Genomic DNA, 15783 nt, shown 5'->3' on the forward strand with positions numbered 1-15783 from the left:
TGCTACAGATCTGTTGATTTACTGTTTTATAACTGCTTCATTGGGGTTTTGATCATTTGTTTTTGCTGGCTGTTTTATATTTTAAGATGTTGCTTATCACTGAATTTTGTAATTTTAAAAAGTTTAAACAATACTGTATCTTTCAGTGTTGTGCTTTATAACTGTGGTCTGATGCAGACTGCATGGCTTCAACCTTGAACCCTGCACATTTTTTTTGCTCCCCTCCTCCCTCCATTGCTTTGTTCACCATCTAGTTTGACGAAGAGTTCTGCAGAACTCAAAAAGCTTGCATGCTTCTTTGTGACACTTTGGTTCGCCTAATAAAGGCGTTGCCCTACTGTGGATTTTGGAATTTGTTTAGAAAGGTAGCCAAAAAAATGTTTTGAATGCACACACGCAGTGCTTTATCCCATTTTTCTCCCTGAGGGAAAAGTATAAATGGCAAATGATTGTCCTGTACAAATTTAAATGCAAGAGGTAAACTGCAGAACACTAGATGCTTCATGGATGATGACGAACAAGCCTCTAGCCCATGGGATGTGGGCCATTTCCCCTCCAACCTAGATCTGCATCTTGCTATTCCCCCTTCCTTTTCAGGGATGAGAGCTGTGAGGAGATGGAGCTATGGAGTGGTGGCACCTATACACAATGGAACACTTGGTCTTTATTTGACCCTTACCCTGTTTACCTTTCATTGACAAGGGAAAACTTGGTGTGTTCCCCACAGGATTACCTGGATGTTTTTAACAGCTGCTGTTTCCCCCCTGATTATGAATTCTTTTATCAAGCGAGGCTCCCTGATTCTTATTGCGTGTCTGGTTTCTTGATTATGATGATCAATGATTTCTTTATGTCTGCAGCTTAGAGTCCAAAATTTTGACTGTTTTACAACAAGGGGGGGAATCCTTTTTAGCCTGAGGGAGGCATTCCCTTGCAGCTAACCTTCTAGAGCAGGCACGTCCAATAGGTAGATTGTGATCTACCAGTAGATCACTGGATGTCTGTGGTAGATCACTGCTAGATCACTGGCACCCCTAAAAAAAGCTCACCCAAAATTTTCCTCCTCCCTAAATGAAGCTGAACTATGACCTGAAGCCCTAAACAAAAATGGGCCTCCCTCCCTCCTAAAAGAAGCTCAACAAGTTTGACCTAAACCCCCCAAAAACAGGGCTTCCCTTCCTTAAAAAAACTCAACAGCTTTGACCTGAATCCCCCAAAAGGGGGTAGATCACTCCCAGTTTTTAACTCTGTGAGTAGATCAGAGTCTCTTGGGAATTGGCCACCCTTGTTCTAGAGGACACATCCCAGTGCTAGGTAGGGCCCCATAGCTGCCAAGTTTTCCCTTTTCTCGCGAGGAAGCCTATTCAGCATAAGGGCATTTCCCTTAAAAAAAGGGAGAACTTGGCAGCTATGGGTAGGGCTAATGCAAACAAGTGCACCATAAGGCAAAGAGGGGACGCAGGGAGTTGGGTAGGGAAGCCCCCATAAGACTGCCTCCAGCCCATGGGCCAGAGGATCCCCCACCTCTCTTTCATACACTGTTTTGGGTGCCACCTCTCAGTAGAAATATGGCCTGTAAATGCTAAAATATATAAACAAACAAAAATATTATATTTATCTGCAGCTATAATTAGTGACAGCGTGCTGGGAAGGGTCTTGTTTTCTCTGTGCTGCAGCTGTGCAGAATATTCAGCCAAGCAGTACGTACTGTGACAGAATCCTTGCTGTTACAGAAACCTCCTCCCTGTTTCTAGTAGGTTTCCTTTCTTTGCCAAAGAGCAAAGAGCTTTGCCCAAACTGTGTATATACTTTGCTGCTGAGATATTGGCCTCAGGTTTTCCTTAGGTGAGCAGACAGACAGCAGCTGGTTCTCTTGGCTGAGCTCTTGGTAGCCATGGGAAGAGTTAGCTCAGTGGAGAGAAGCTCTCCGTAGGCGTCTCTGAATGGCGAGTGAAGACAAGAGCATCTATGATGTATTTTCACAAACTAATGTTAGAGTGGATTGGGGGTGGGGTGGACTCCATCAAAATAGTATTTAGACAACGAAGTGATTCTTTTGAACTAGAAAACACAAGACGATTGTGCACATAAGTACATTTTCACCCAAAAAATATACCCCAGAGTTTCATTATAATGTTCCCCTAAAATTCAGCTTTTGGGTTGTCAGGAAAAAACCCTGTTAAGTGTTCTGGAAGGAGAGAAAAGGGAGACAGTGAGGATGGAAGTCTCATCAGGGCCGTCTCAAGCGTGTCGGGCGCCCTGGCGCCGTGGTGCGGAGATTGCTCCGGCGCCCCCGCTCTGCCCCGTTTCTTGCCGTGGCTGATGGGCGGGCGCAGCATGGCTTCCCGCGCGACCCAGCCTACCCCTTAGAGCCGGCCCTGAGTCTCATTAATGCATGTAAGTTGTCCTGAATGGGACAGGGCAGGTTAGAGATCTAAGAATGTATGAATGAAAGTGAGTTAATTCACAACCCCTGCTACCTATGTTGGGAAGATGTGTTCTCAGGCACTGGGTGCCTGAAGAGTTTCCGTACAATTAGGAGAGGTGACTGAAACAAGGTCTGATGTAATAGCTGAAGACTATTCACTAGATTAATCTGATGGCTTAGAGACCAGGAGATCTAGCTGAAGTAAGTATAAAGTTAAACAAATAGGGGCTATAAAAATGGTTGCCCCAATACTCCCTTGGAGAGAGACGTTGGCGTATTTTTAGAATCACTTTAGGATCAGGAACGGTGGACGGAGATGTTGTCTATCAACACTGCATTACTTTCACCTGGATGTGAATCTGAACGTGGATTTCCATCCACTTTCTGATGCAAATGGCTATGCATAACTACAGGTGAAGTGGAACAAGTAAGTTCAGACAAGGGCCTTGGAATGTGGAGCTATTAGGGTCAATTTATGCAAGATGCAGGGTATGCAAACATCCATTGCCAGTACCATGTTCCACATGCAACGTTCCTTTAAAAAGTATACTTAGAACAGGCATAGGCAAACTTGGCTCTCCAGAAGTTTTGGAACTACAACTCCCACGATCCCTAGCTCACAGGGCCAGCGGTCAGGAATCATGGGAGTTGTAGTTCCAAAACATCTGGAGAGCCAAGGTTGCCTATGCCTGACTTAGAACATGTGTCAGTCCAAGTCCAAGGTATGCATTGTTTCTATGATATGGATTTCTATGTAAATTTCTTGATTTTGGATGTTGGGTGGGCTGGCTCAAGATTGTTCACATCAGAGATTACCAGTTCTTGAATAAGAAATGTTGCTTGGCCTTCACTGTCTTCATGCACATATCACACTAATCATGCTGATTATGTAAAACTAAACCAATTAAACTATGAATAATAGCTGAGCATCACTGGCTCAGTGGAGCGAGTTGCTTACACTGGTCTACTCTGGAAAACTGAAAGCTAACTTTTCCCTCCATTCTTCTGCCAGCAGAGAATAGTTTCTCCCCTCTCACATTCTGCGTGACAGGCTCACGAGAGGCAATTGTGTACTTAAGCCACTCTCCCTACCTTTGTTGGCACACGCCATCCACTGCAGAGGAGTGACATCATAGTTATGCTGTCCAACAGAAAAGGTGAACACTCGCACCTGTGAGAAAAAAGGAGTGATTTCTTTTTAATAAATAAAATAAAATAAAATAAGTAGCATCCTTCAATAACTGTGGAGGGTTTGCCAGCACCCCAGCCCATAAATGCACACATTTTGCATCTGAAATGCAAGCACCTGTAAAGGAAAACGGCAGATAGAGATTCTACAGGTAAGTACTTATTAGGGACTTATCTGTATGACCACTGGCTGCATGGTAGCTGCATGGCACCTCCCTCCCTCTGGCCATGCACCTCCTGCACCAAATATACTTTTAAAAAATACATTTTCTAAGGTGTGGCAAAAGTTTGATCTTGCACATGGTGGCAGCTGGCTGCACCCAACTAGCTGAGTATAGCCAGGAAGCTAACACAAAAAAAGGAATGTTCAAGCAGCTACCATGCCTTTCAGTTTCCCTGTGCTAAGATAAATGCTTGAATGGTGCAGGACATGCTCTCTAGCTGGGTGGCTTCATGTACTCTGTAATTTATAGCCTGCTGCTTGGAAGCACAGTTCTTGATCATTGCTCCTATTGTAGTGATAACTAGAAAACTAGCAAAACAGTCAAAGCTTACACCGTGTTAAATAGTAAAATGGAAATTATTTATTTGTAAATACAAATTATCCAGAAGGACCAAGGCAGCTCACAACACTATAAAACCCATTGACAATGTTAAGCCCTTGATCTACTTAACTAGGGGTCTGTTCCTACAACCATTGGATGGGTGGCAGTTGTGGGAAAAATGCTAACATATGCTGGCTCCCATCAGCTGTGTGTACCAGATACCATGATGCACCCACCCTTCGGCACAAGCAAGCAGGTGCCACTCTAAACCCTTTCTTGCGGTGGTATGGCAGAAGCAGAGCCCTGTGTGTCATGGCAACTGCCCATGAATTTTCAAGCAGCTGCCACCAACCCAGTGGCCAACTGGATTGGTCCTAAGATCAAGTACCTGGTGCAAGTGAATATGGCTGTTCATCACTTACCAGTTCATGTTTATCACTTAACAATTCGTATCACTAAAATAAAGTACTTAAATTATGCTGGACATCATTGTGCTGCTATTCAGCAATGCCTTTTCACAGATGCGTGTCACAGAAAGAACTATTCTGTCTGGTTGTCAAAGCCAGGAGGTACCTCAGTTTTCAAGCAAAATGAAGTAAGCAGATTGAAAAGCAAAACGAAATGTGTTTGGGATCTAGGTCCAACTGTTAGGTTCTAAAATGGATATGGTTGTATCCAGTCTTAGTCTTATGCAGAGTTTGGGCTCAGCAGAGGTTTCTGAGTCCAAGCCAAGCACACATTTATCATTGTGAGATGAGTTGCAAGCTAAACGGACTGCCATTCCTGAACCCGTTATGTGGGTGGAGAGACCTCTATCCTCTGTATCAACAGGCCCACAGGAAATCTTGTGCATATTATTTACAGATTATCTGGGAAGGGTCTTATCCCACAAGTGCTAGAGGACTGGACTCTCCATCAAATGGGGTCAAGAGGGGATAAATTTGACCCCCACACTACTATTGGTAAGAGTTGCTACTGTTGTAAGCAGTACCCACTCCCTCAATTTCTTTCCTCCGTTGCCTGCATGCAGGTACAATGAGTTTGGAAATAGGATAAAAACATGGAAAAGGTGATTTTCTGTGTGCAAGCCATGAATCAGAAGATGTAGATGCTTTGAGGGAACTGTCCAGCTGCTGAAAAGCATCAGGATTGCTATGAAATACTAGTTCATGAGCCAGAAACTGGATTTTGCTTTGGTGTAGCATTTCACTGCTCTTTGTAGCATTTCACTGCTCTTTGTTGTTGTTTAGTCGTTTAGTCGTGTCTGACTTCGTGACCCCATGGGCCAGAGCACGCCAGGCACTCCTGTCTTCCACTGGCTCCCGCAGTTTGGTCAAACTCATGTTGGTAGCTTCAAGAACACTGTCCAACCATCTCGTCCTCTGTCGTCCCCTTCTCCTTGTGCCCTCCATCTTTCCCAACATCAGGGTCTTTTCCAGGGAGTCTTCTCTTCTCATGAGGTGGCCAAAGTATTGGAGCCTCAGCTTCACGATCTGTCCTTCCAGTGAGCACTCAGGGCTGATTTCCTTCAGAATGGAGAGGTTTGATCTTCTTGCAGTCCATGGGACTCTCAAGAGTCTCCTCCAGCACCATAATTCAAAAGCATCAATTCTTCGGCGATCAGCCTTCTTGATGGTCCAGCTCTCACTTCCATACATCACTACTGGGAAAACCATAGCTTTAACTATACGGACCTTTGTCGGCAAGGTGATGTCTCTGCTCTTTACTGTTCTGCAAACTGCTGGATGAGGAAGATGATGTTTCAGTATCCCATTTCTCACTATTGAGATCTCTCATCTGGTTTAAAAACAGCAGATGTTAGACATCACACCCATTTCCTTTCCCTCTTATACATAGGGAGGGAGAAAATAAGTTCAAGCCATTTGAGTACTTCTACCCAGCAGGCGTGTGTGTGTGTGTGTGTGTGTGTGTGTGTGTGTGTGTGTACACACCCATGTAATGGATTATCTCCCAAACTCAGGAGTGTTGATGAAGATGCACCTTTTCCTGTAGCAACAGCCTGTGCAAAGTTTCAAAGGAAGTTCTGTCCACCTTTTTTGGCACTTCAAGGTCGGTGCAGGTAATAAAAACAGTGGCAGCGTGTTAGATGCCCCATTAAAGGGGCAGCAGCTCAGTGCAGGAGCAGACAGGCAGGAAGATCAACTGTCTAAATAGCTCACATCAAATGAGGCGGAATCCTGCAATAAAGCATGAGTTAGCCACTTCCCCTTGTTCCCGTGACTGAGCTGATGCAGGTCACACAGCTGGTTCCTCAGCTATTCGGGGCTGTGTCTTGATTCATTTATAAGGTTCCATATGCAAAGATCTGGGCGGGTTGATGCTGTCTTCCACCTTTCATTGGCTCATGCACAGATTCTATCTGGAAAAGCTAATAACAGCTTAAGCAGGTGAAGAAGAGGCACAGTATGAATTCACCTGCCCCCTTTCCAGGCATAGTTCAAGCCTCCATATGGTACATTCGTGCATTCGTGCCAAATGAAGAAGCACAGAATAAGGGAGGCACAGTGCACACTATTGTGTGTATTAAGTCTGGTATATGTTTTGGCTGCAATACAGCCATTTTGTGTAACAAAGGTCTGTCAGGGGCAAAGCTTAAACTTTCAGAGAAAGACAAATTCACCTAATGAACCCCACCAGCAGAAGCCTGACACAAGGGCTTGTACAATGGGGCTTTCCTTCTGCAACCCCCCCCCAAATAGGCTTGGGGGGACTCCCAGAACATTGCACAGGGGGAGGGGGATTGTTCCATATGGCAAGCTGCTATGCTTGTGCAGATGGAGCGCCTGTAATAGCACACCATTAAATCCCCCACAAAGACTTCTATGGAATATGTATGGGAAGCTACTAATCACAAGTAGCTCTTTCCTAACAGGCAGCAGAAAAAATCTATTTCCCTTTCCTGCTCTAGGTAGAAATCAGATTTACATGCTTTTGCATTGGCAGCACAACAATGATGAACCCTTCTATACCTGAAACTTGAAATCAGGAATTTCTTTCCCATAAAGGCGAGTGGATCCCACTCCACTCCCACCCCCCGTCCCTTGTAGGCAGCAACATGAGTGAGACCATTCGGAAATCTAGCTTGCCAGATGCTGCGAGTGAGTGGCTTGTTTTGCTCTCTGACTGATTGAGAGCCAGCAACACTTATCTACAATAGCATGGTAATTTACTTCATAACTAACAAGTTACCTTAATCGGAATCAACAGCGTTTTCCATCTCTAGCTAAGAGCTGGTTCACACATTATGACATTACATGCTGGAAAACTGTAATACATTTAACAGCCCTGTTAGAATTTTAGCTAAGACAGGGTGCTGTTTTTGCATTCATTTTCTTATATGCTTGACTTTATATTCTGTTTTTACCTAGATGAACCTGCTTGCTTAAACGTGTGTCCTGTGATATTCAAAAAACACAAACATTTGGATTAAGGCCTGTGCATATTGTGTGTGAGGGGAGAATTTGGGAATCATGGGTTCCAGTGGGGAAGGGTCTCATTGCTCTGCAGACAGGTTCAACACTGTGCTTGGAAGGCTTAGAAGACTTAACTGTCTCCCTTAGCTGTCTCCCTTCAACAAGAAGAGAACAGACACAGAAACAGAAAATCCCTGACTCCATCCAGATGCAACAAAGCCTAGGGTTGTCTAGTGACAAAACAAAATAATGGTACTAACCACACACATGTGATCTCCCTGCAAGCTTTGCTGCAGATCAGGGATAGCTAATGTGCTGCCCTCTGGGCATTATGGGACTACAACTTCCATTGGCCCCAGCCTTCATGACCAAGCAACAGGGATGATGGGAGCTGTAGTCCAACAATTATCTGGAAGGCACATTGTTGGCTATCGCTACCACTACTGTAGATCCATAGAGAACGAGGTCTCTCTGTGCACAACTGTTAAGTGGGTCAAAACTCAGGTCTGCAGGCTATAGCTCAGAAAAACACTCTTGGGACAAGAGAGAAGCCTGAAAATTAGCTCTTGCCTGATAACTGAAGATAATAATGGGATATATTTATAGTATCTTTAAATGGTGAACCACAGTATATTGCTAGGCATGGGGGGCAGCAGAGACAACAATCACAAGGAAACTCTGAAGTGAACAGCATCCCTGGTCTTGCCTCTGTAATGAGCAACTCCTGCCAGAGAAGCTGGAACTGAGGTAGCCGGGAGTAGCCAGAAGAAATGCTATAGTGGAGCCTCAAAGTCAAACTGCACATACTGCCGGACATTGCTGGTGGACCACCTACCCTGATGCCCAATGGCCTGCCTGACCAAGGTTGTCTCCAGGGTCACGTTGGAGACTGCTGTTTTGGGTGGCATCAACATCCATGCTGAGGCTGCTTCAGGGCTAGCTTGAGTTTGCATGGCATCCATGGCACTAACTCAGATAGTTATCACCCCAACGCACAGGGTGAGGCATACTCTCAGGGCTGGCTCATTGGCAGGTCAGAACCAAGATGCAGAGAGTCAAAGTAAACCCAGCTTTTTAATTCAAGAAAATAGTATACAAGCAGAGAGCATGGAGGCACAGCTTCCGTCAGTGGCGATGTCTCAGCCTTATGATCCTTGTGCTATGGTGCCCTGCAGAGCATGATCCTGTTACCAGTGCTGTTCAATATCTACATCAAGCATTCGGGAGTGGTTATTAGGAGTTTTGGGCAAAGTGCCATCAGTACACTGATGACACACAGCTTTTTTTGTCCATAACATGGACATGAGTCAGAAGAGGCAGAATGTGATCTGGACCATTGTCTGGGCATAGTGGTGAACTGGAGGAGGGCAAATAAACTGAGTTTGGGCCCTGGGAAAAGGAAGGCACAGTGTGTGGGTTCTTCCCACGTCCGAGAAATGGGCCATTTGCCTGTTCTGGACAGGTGTTCACTCCCTCTGAAAGAGCAAGGCCATAGGTTTGGGAATACTCCTGGATCCGTCTCTGCTCCTTGAGGTCCAGGTAGCATTTGTTCAGGAGTGTCTTTCAGCTATGGGCGCTATGCCATCTACAGCTATTTCTGGACAGCAATAGATTCATTCACTGGTAACCCAGGACTTGATTATTGTAGCGTGTTCTATGTGGGGCTACACTTGGGTCTGGTTTGAAAGCTCCAGCTGATGCAAAATGCTGTGGCTAGACTGTTGATAGGGACAGATTACTGCCTGCTCATAACACTGGTGATGAAAAGCTTGGACTGGCTGCTTATATGTTATTGGGTCAATTTTAAGATTCTTGTTCTCATTTACAAGGCTTTTAACAACTTGGATCCAGGATACCTTGAGGACTGCCTAATCCTTTATATCCCCACCCAATCAATGAGGTCTTTGGGGTAGTCTTTATTTATGCCTCCCCTCCCCCCCCAAATGGCTTAGATCCACCAGAAGCTATGCATTCCGAATTAGTACAATTCTGTGAAACCCCCTTCCAACTGAGATTAGGCTAGGTCCCCTCCAATTTGAACACTCACTGTCTTGTTAGGCCAGTTGTACTTCTCAAACACATCTTGCACTCGATCTTCTCCTCCGTCAGTGAACATCATGATCATCTTATTGCAATTGGCTCTTGTGATGTTGGACTGCAAATGGGAAGCAAGTATTTGAGTGAGTGCACAGTTCAGAACCAAAGGCAATGCCCTAGAAAGGATAGTGGGAAGAGCATGCCAAATATGTATATATGTATGTTTAATACCCTTTGCTTAAAATAAACCCTAGAGGGGCAGCATCAGCATCATGATTGCATTTTTTTTAGAGAAATGATTTGGTTGGCTGGTTGGCTGATGAGTGTGTGAGAGAGAATATGAATGAGTGAGGTATGTGTACAGTATATGTAAAAATGCAGTTCTCCTCTCACAATCTTTAAACATGGAAGCGATCTCTACAGTAGATAAATCCCCACAGTTATCGGGTTTACAGGCATGTCAGGGCTAGTGAAGGGAAAAGTAGGATTCAAATCTGAAGTAAATTAGTGGCAGCAGACACACACAGGTTTGTGTATGCACAAGCATGTGCTTCTTGATTTGTAAAAGAGACTGGCAGAGGCTAGACATAGATGTGCTTGCAAACACAGAGGTGTACACAGAGTAAATGCTGGGAGTACAGTTTCCTGCCATTTCCCAGCCACGTCCTCAGCCCAAGAAACTGGCAGTGAGGGATCTGTTTTCTTTAGCTGCTTCTCCAGGGGTGAAGGTGGTGCAGATGAACAGGGAGAAGGAGGGGTTGTCTGGACGGAAATTATGTTGTGGCTATTACCGCTCAGCGATTAATAGGGCTATCCGTCTTTATTTTGCCCAACGTCACCGTAGCCTGCCTGAGCCGAGCCCTCTCAGATAGGCCATGCTACCTTTCTAATGAAATGGAAGAGGCAGCTGCTGCCGCCATTAAAACTTAAGTGCCAGCCACTGATGCTTTTCATTTATCTGGGGAGAAGCAGGCAACGCCAATGCCCTGTCCCAGTATAGCTCTATTCTTAAGGCACATAGACCTCCTCCCCAACTACAATGTCAGGGAGAATAACATGGATGCTCCCAGCCCTGCTCACCACTTTGCAGCTGCTGTGTCATTGGATTGTAGGTGCTGGGAATGCAATACCGTAAGAACAATCTCCAGAGATGGATTGTTGGTTACAGAGGAATTTCCTCCAATTCCAACAGCATCCGCTACTCCAAATTAGACTCGTAAACAACTGTTTCTTTTTCTTTGCTTATGCCAATGCCTCAGAATGTTATTTATTCCTCCATTTTTTTCCCCCTGCTCTTCCTCTAAGAAATACATGGTTCCTATTCCCATTTTATGCTCACAACTATCCAAAGAGGTTAGGATGACAATTAGTAATTAGCACAAGGATCCCCAATAACGTTCGCAGCTGAGTGGGGATTTGAATCTGGGTCTCTCCCTGGTCCTAGCTAGCCTGACAGACACTCACTCACCGTGTGAACAAAGGAGCCATGAATTAGTGGATGAGCCATAATGGCCATTTGTCATGATGTGTGAAGAAGAATTTGGAAGGTGGGTGATGTGGTAATTTTGCAATAGTATGTGCGAGTCTGAGACACACCTCTACAAAGTCCTAGGAAGCTTCTTTGCTACTCATGCACCTCAGGGCCAAACTAGAAGAGTGATGTGAATGCATGTCCAACGTCTTGCCCCGCCCCAAGCACCTGCCAGGGGAGCAATTTGGATAGGGGCTCTGGAGAAACTGAAGCCCCTCCCCCATCCCATGACGTTAATGATCTTAGCCAGGCATCCCCAAACTGCGACCTTCCAGATGTTTTGGCCTACAACTCCCATGATCCCTAGCTAACAGGACCAGTGGTCGGGGAAGATGGGAATTGTAGTCCAAAACATCTGGAGGGCCGGAGTTTGGGGGTGCCTGATCTTAGCCCTGTTTATGCACCTTCAACATCACACCTAGCTTGGTCCTCACCTCCACAGCCCCACATTCTCCTGCACACACATCTTTTTTTAAATTCCAGATTTCCTCTGCTTGTAGTCCTTCCCCTGCCCCCCTCTGAGTTTACACCCTGTGCTTACATTTTGCAACTGTTCAAAGGCATATTCAAAGCCAGCCTTGTAGTCCGTGGTTCCTTGGGCCTCCATTAAATCCACCTTTTCTTTAAAGACCTTCTTGTTGCGAATATTTGCCTGGACTAAATGCTTGAAGCAAGATACAGGCTGTGCATTTTGGTTGAACTGGAAGACAAGAGGTAAGAGAGGTGCAGTGCATTAAAGAAGGCAAGAAGGCAATGCAAAAGTTGTGAACCTCATCCACCCCTCCCCTTTAAGCCGTGTCTTGTTTAGTTAATAACAGAACCATGGCTGTTTTCAGCAATATAAATGCAAGGCTATCTTTTATTCTATTAGCAATCTTGGCAACCTACGTGGACAGCTGAGGAAGTTAGTTGGGAAGGACCTTCTCACATACATTCTAGCTCAGTCCATTGGGACTTTTCCAATTGCAGATATGCCAACTGGTTTGGGGATGAGTGGTGGCAAGCAGAGGTCTGCTCTTCCTTCAAAGGCCCCCCCCAAGAAATGATAAACTGTATTTAGCACATCAAACTATGAGAGGAGGTGCCTTGAAACTGTAGCTCAACTGCAGCTCAACCGCTGCTGATTTTCTGCCATCCTGTTTTGAGGACTGGCCAATGGTTACGCTCCTCCAAGATCTGCCGCATATTTTTGCATCACTGGACATATCCAAATGGCAGAATTAAAGCAGATAACCTTAGCAGTTGTAGCTCTTTTGTGGGAAGGAAGCACAGCCAGGGACATCAAACAGAAATTTCTCTTTGCCTTGTCAGCTGCAGTTCACAGGATTCCCCCTTTGGGGAAAGGCAAATGAGAGAGCATATAAAATGGATATGTTTGTAATGTAGATATGACCACAACGAGAGTCTCAAAGGGAACCAAGATTCTGCCTGAGTATACACCATACATTCAAAGCACATGGCTCCCCCCAAAAGAACCCTGGGAGCTGTAGTTTGTTAAAGGTGCAGGGAATCGAAGCTATGTGAGGGGCAAACTACAGTTTCCATGATTTTTGGGTGTGAGTGGGTGTGCTTTAAATGTATGTTGTGTACACAGGCTCCAACTATCTAATAGTTATCCTGCACTTCTTCCAAGAATTTAAGGTGGCAAAGATGGGTGACCCCCATCATTTTATCTTCTCAAAAACCCTGTAAAGTTTGAGAGATGGTGACTGACTCAAAGTTATCCAGTAAGCATCATGGCAAAGTAGAAATTTGAACAAGTGTTGCCTTGGCCTGACCACGAACCTTCTTATGGTTCCAAAAGAACAAAGGATATGTGGAAGATATTTTGGGCAGCCCTCCTATGCCCTGCCCCCTCTGGGAATGCAATATTCACAGTCCGTTGTCCCAAATGCACAAGGCGAGAAAGGGAATCAAGGAGTTTGGATAAAAAGGTGTGAGGAGAAGTGGGGGAAATAAACGATGGGCATAAACATGCTTTTCAGCCCCTCTGCTGAAGGACAGGGTCTTCTTATAATGAGGGCCACACTGCCCCCCCTTTCTATAGGTTTAGGTTGTGGAGGAATTCATTGACATTAATGGTATGATGTGTTTTACACACACACACACACACACACACACACACACACACACACACACCAGCGCAACTGAATTTGGTGAGAGAGAAAGCTGTGATTACCTGAACACCCCCAGGCGTGTTTTCTGCAGGACATTTTGGTGGCTTATCACAAGGTCACAGGCCCAGTTAAGAGCATGCCCTGTGCTAAGCTCCTGTTAGGAGAGGGCTGACTTTCCACTCAGAGAGTTTGGCCAGGCGGGTGAAGCGAGAAGGCATTCATTTTTTGCTTATGGCTTAGTTTGCTGGAAATATGGAACATTCATTTAGGAGGCAGTGAGCCAGCAAAAGTAACGAGGCTAGACTCGTTAATTAGCAGAGCCCTAGCACAGGCATGTTCCATGCCAGACAGCAGGCACGTGACACAGAGAATGACAAGAGCTCTTCATTTTCCTCCCCATATGACTTTCTTTAGGCTCACAGAGAAATGAAGTTGCAGAACTTTTTTCAGTGAAAAGAGGAGCAGACTTAATTTGCGCCAAGGCTACAACTGATCAGGGCTTAGCAGCAATGCTATATAGACGTCTGCCCTATAACATGAAGCAGCAGTAAAGAAGACATACCTCTGTGTTTACAAAAGTTGCCTTGCCACTAACCACAACCCTTTCCAAGGCACAGGGGGTGGTTTCTTTCCAAGCAGGCATTAACTCTAGCTAGCATCTTGCATTATATAAAGTAAATACTGGCTCCAGAGCATAGGAGGAGGCATCAGAGACAAGGGTTGTCCTGACCTGTTCTTTGACATTCTGCCCTTGAAAAGCTCATCTGAGGCAGACAGGACACCAAGTTTATTCTCAGCCTATGGGATCACTGGCTAGAGCACAGGTGGGCAACCATTTTTGGGCCAAGGGCTGTATGTGGAGGCTGATCAAGGGCTCAAAGTCACAGGTGCTTGCACCCACTCCTCCACCCACAGTTGGCCTGCTCTCTCTCACACACACCTTAACCCCCTCCTTCCATTCCCAGCAAATGTTAGACACGCACATGCACACACACAAGCTGCATGAGGAGGGCAGGGTGGGGAAGGGGAAGCAGGGAGGTTATGCACTCCCTTGGTGCATAACGCCATCCCCTACGCTGCTATTAGCATTGTGGGGACCGAGATTTTGACTGCATGAGCTTAAAATCCCCCCCCCCACTGCAGCCCATCCCAGTGTCCATTTGCTGTGTAGCCCTGCAGGAACAGCAGCCTTTCCCCTGCTGCTCAGCATACGGCTGCTTGGCTGGGCAGTGGGGGAGAGTGGTCAGGGCTCCCTGGGGCTTGGGGGGGGGCAAACCTAAAGGTGACCATGGGTTGGGTTGCCCATCTTTGTTCTAGAGCAGAACCAGGAATAGACAATTGTAGGAGACAAAACTGCTTGCTGCTGTAGCTGCCGCTGCCACCCCTACTATTGATTAATTAGGTAAAGGTAAAGGGACCCCTGACCATTAGGTCCAGTCGTGACCGACTCTGGGGTTGCGCGCTCATCTCGCATTATTGGCCGAGGGAGCCGGCGTATAGCTTCCAGGTCATGTGGCCAGCATGACAAAGCCGCTTCTGGCAAACCAGAGCAGCACATGGAAACGCCGTTTACCTTCCCGCTGTAGCGGTTCCTATTTATCTACTTGCATTTTGACGTGCTTTCGAACTGCTAGGTTGGCAGGAGCTGGGACCGAGCAACGGGAGCTCACCCCGTCACAGGGATTCGAACTGCCGACCTTCTGATCAGCAAGCCCTAGGCTCAGTGGTTTAACCACAGCGCCACCTGGGTCCCATGATTAATTAGTTAGCTGCTTAATGCAGGGGTCAGCAAACTTTTTCAGTAGGGGGCCGGGCCACTGTCTCTCAGACCTTGTGGGGGGCAGTTATTAAACAATTACCAGACTTTTAGAAGACATCTGAAGGCAGCCCTGTTCAGGGAAGCTTTTAATGTTTGGCAGACTATTGCATTTTAATATTTAGTTGGAAGCTGCCCAGAGTGGCTGGGGAAACCCAGCCAGATGGGCGGTGGGCAGGGTATAAATAAATTATTATTATTATTATTATTAATTTTTGGGGGGGGGGGATGAATGAATTCCTATGCCCCACAAATCACCCAGAGATGCATTTTAAATAAAAAAACATATTCTAGTCATGTAAAAACATGCTGATTCCTGGATCGTCTGTGGGCCGGATTGAGAAGGCAATTGGGCCGGATCCAGCCCCGGGCCTTAGTTTGCCTACCCATGGCTTAATGTCACGACAGCTTAAAAATGGTTTACAAAAAATAAAAATCAACCACCCAACACTGTTAGGATACAGAACAATTAAAAACACACCATGATTAAAATACATAATAAAACACCAACATGGAAATATCTGTGCTTAAAAACTGCAATAAAGCAATCCCATTGAAGCATAACAGCAATCAAAATGGGAAACTTGGGTCAAGAGATCAAGGAAATGCCTTCGTAAAGAGCTGAATTTGCAAAAGCCAGTGGAATGCCAATACAGATGGGGCCAGTTCAAGCCTATACACTGTTAC

The 15783-nt window shown here is 45.7% G+C and overlaps 1 protein-coding gene across 1 annotated transcript in view; it reads right to left on the bottom strand.

Annotated features, from left to right (window-relative positions):
- The window catches only part of CACNA2D2 (calcium voltage-gated channel auxiliary subunit alpha2delta 2), a 525358-nt gene that overhangs the window by 83500 nt on the left and 426075 nt on the right, over positions 1–15783 (bottom strand). The window contains exons 11-13 of the mRNA XM_060271531.2: positions 11705–11863; positions 9643–9750; positions 3521–3599 (exon numbers count right to left, since the gene is read on the bottom strand). Coding sequence (XP_060127514.1) covers positions 3521–3599; positions 9643–9750; positions 11705–11863 — 346 coding nt within the window. The remainder of the gene's footprint in view (positions 1–3520; positions 3600–9642; positions 9751–11704; positions 11864–15783) is intronic.

The sequence above is a fragment of the Zootoca vivipara genome, chromosome 2 (assembly GCF_965207765.1).
Source record: "Zootoca vivipara chromosome 2, rZooViv2.hap1.1, whole genome shotgun sequence".
Taxonomy (NCBI): domain Eukaryota; kingdom Metazoa; phylum Chordata; class Lepidosauria; order Squamata; family Lacertidae; genus Zootoca; species Zootoca vivipara.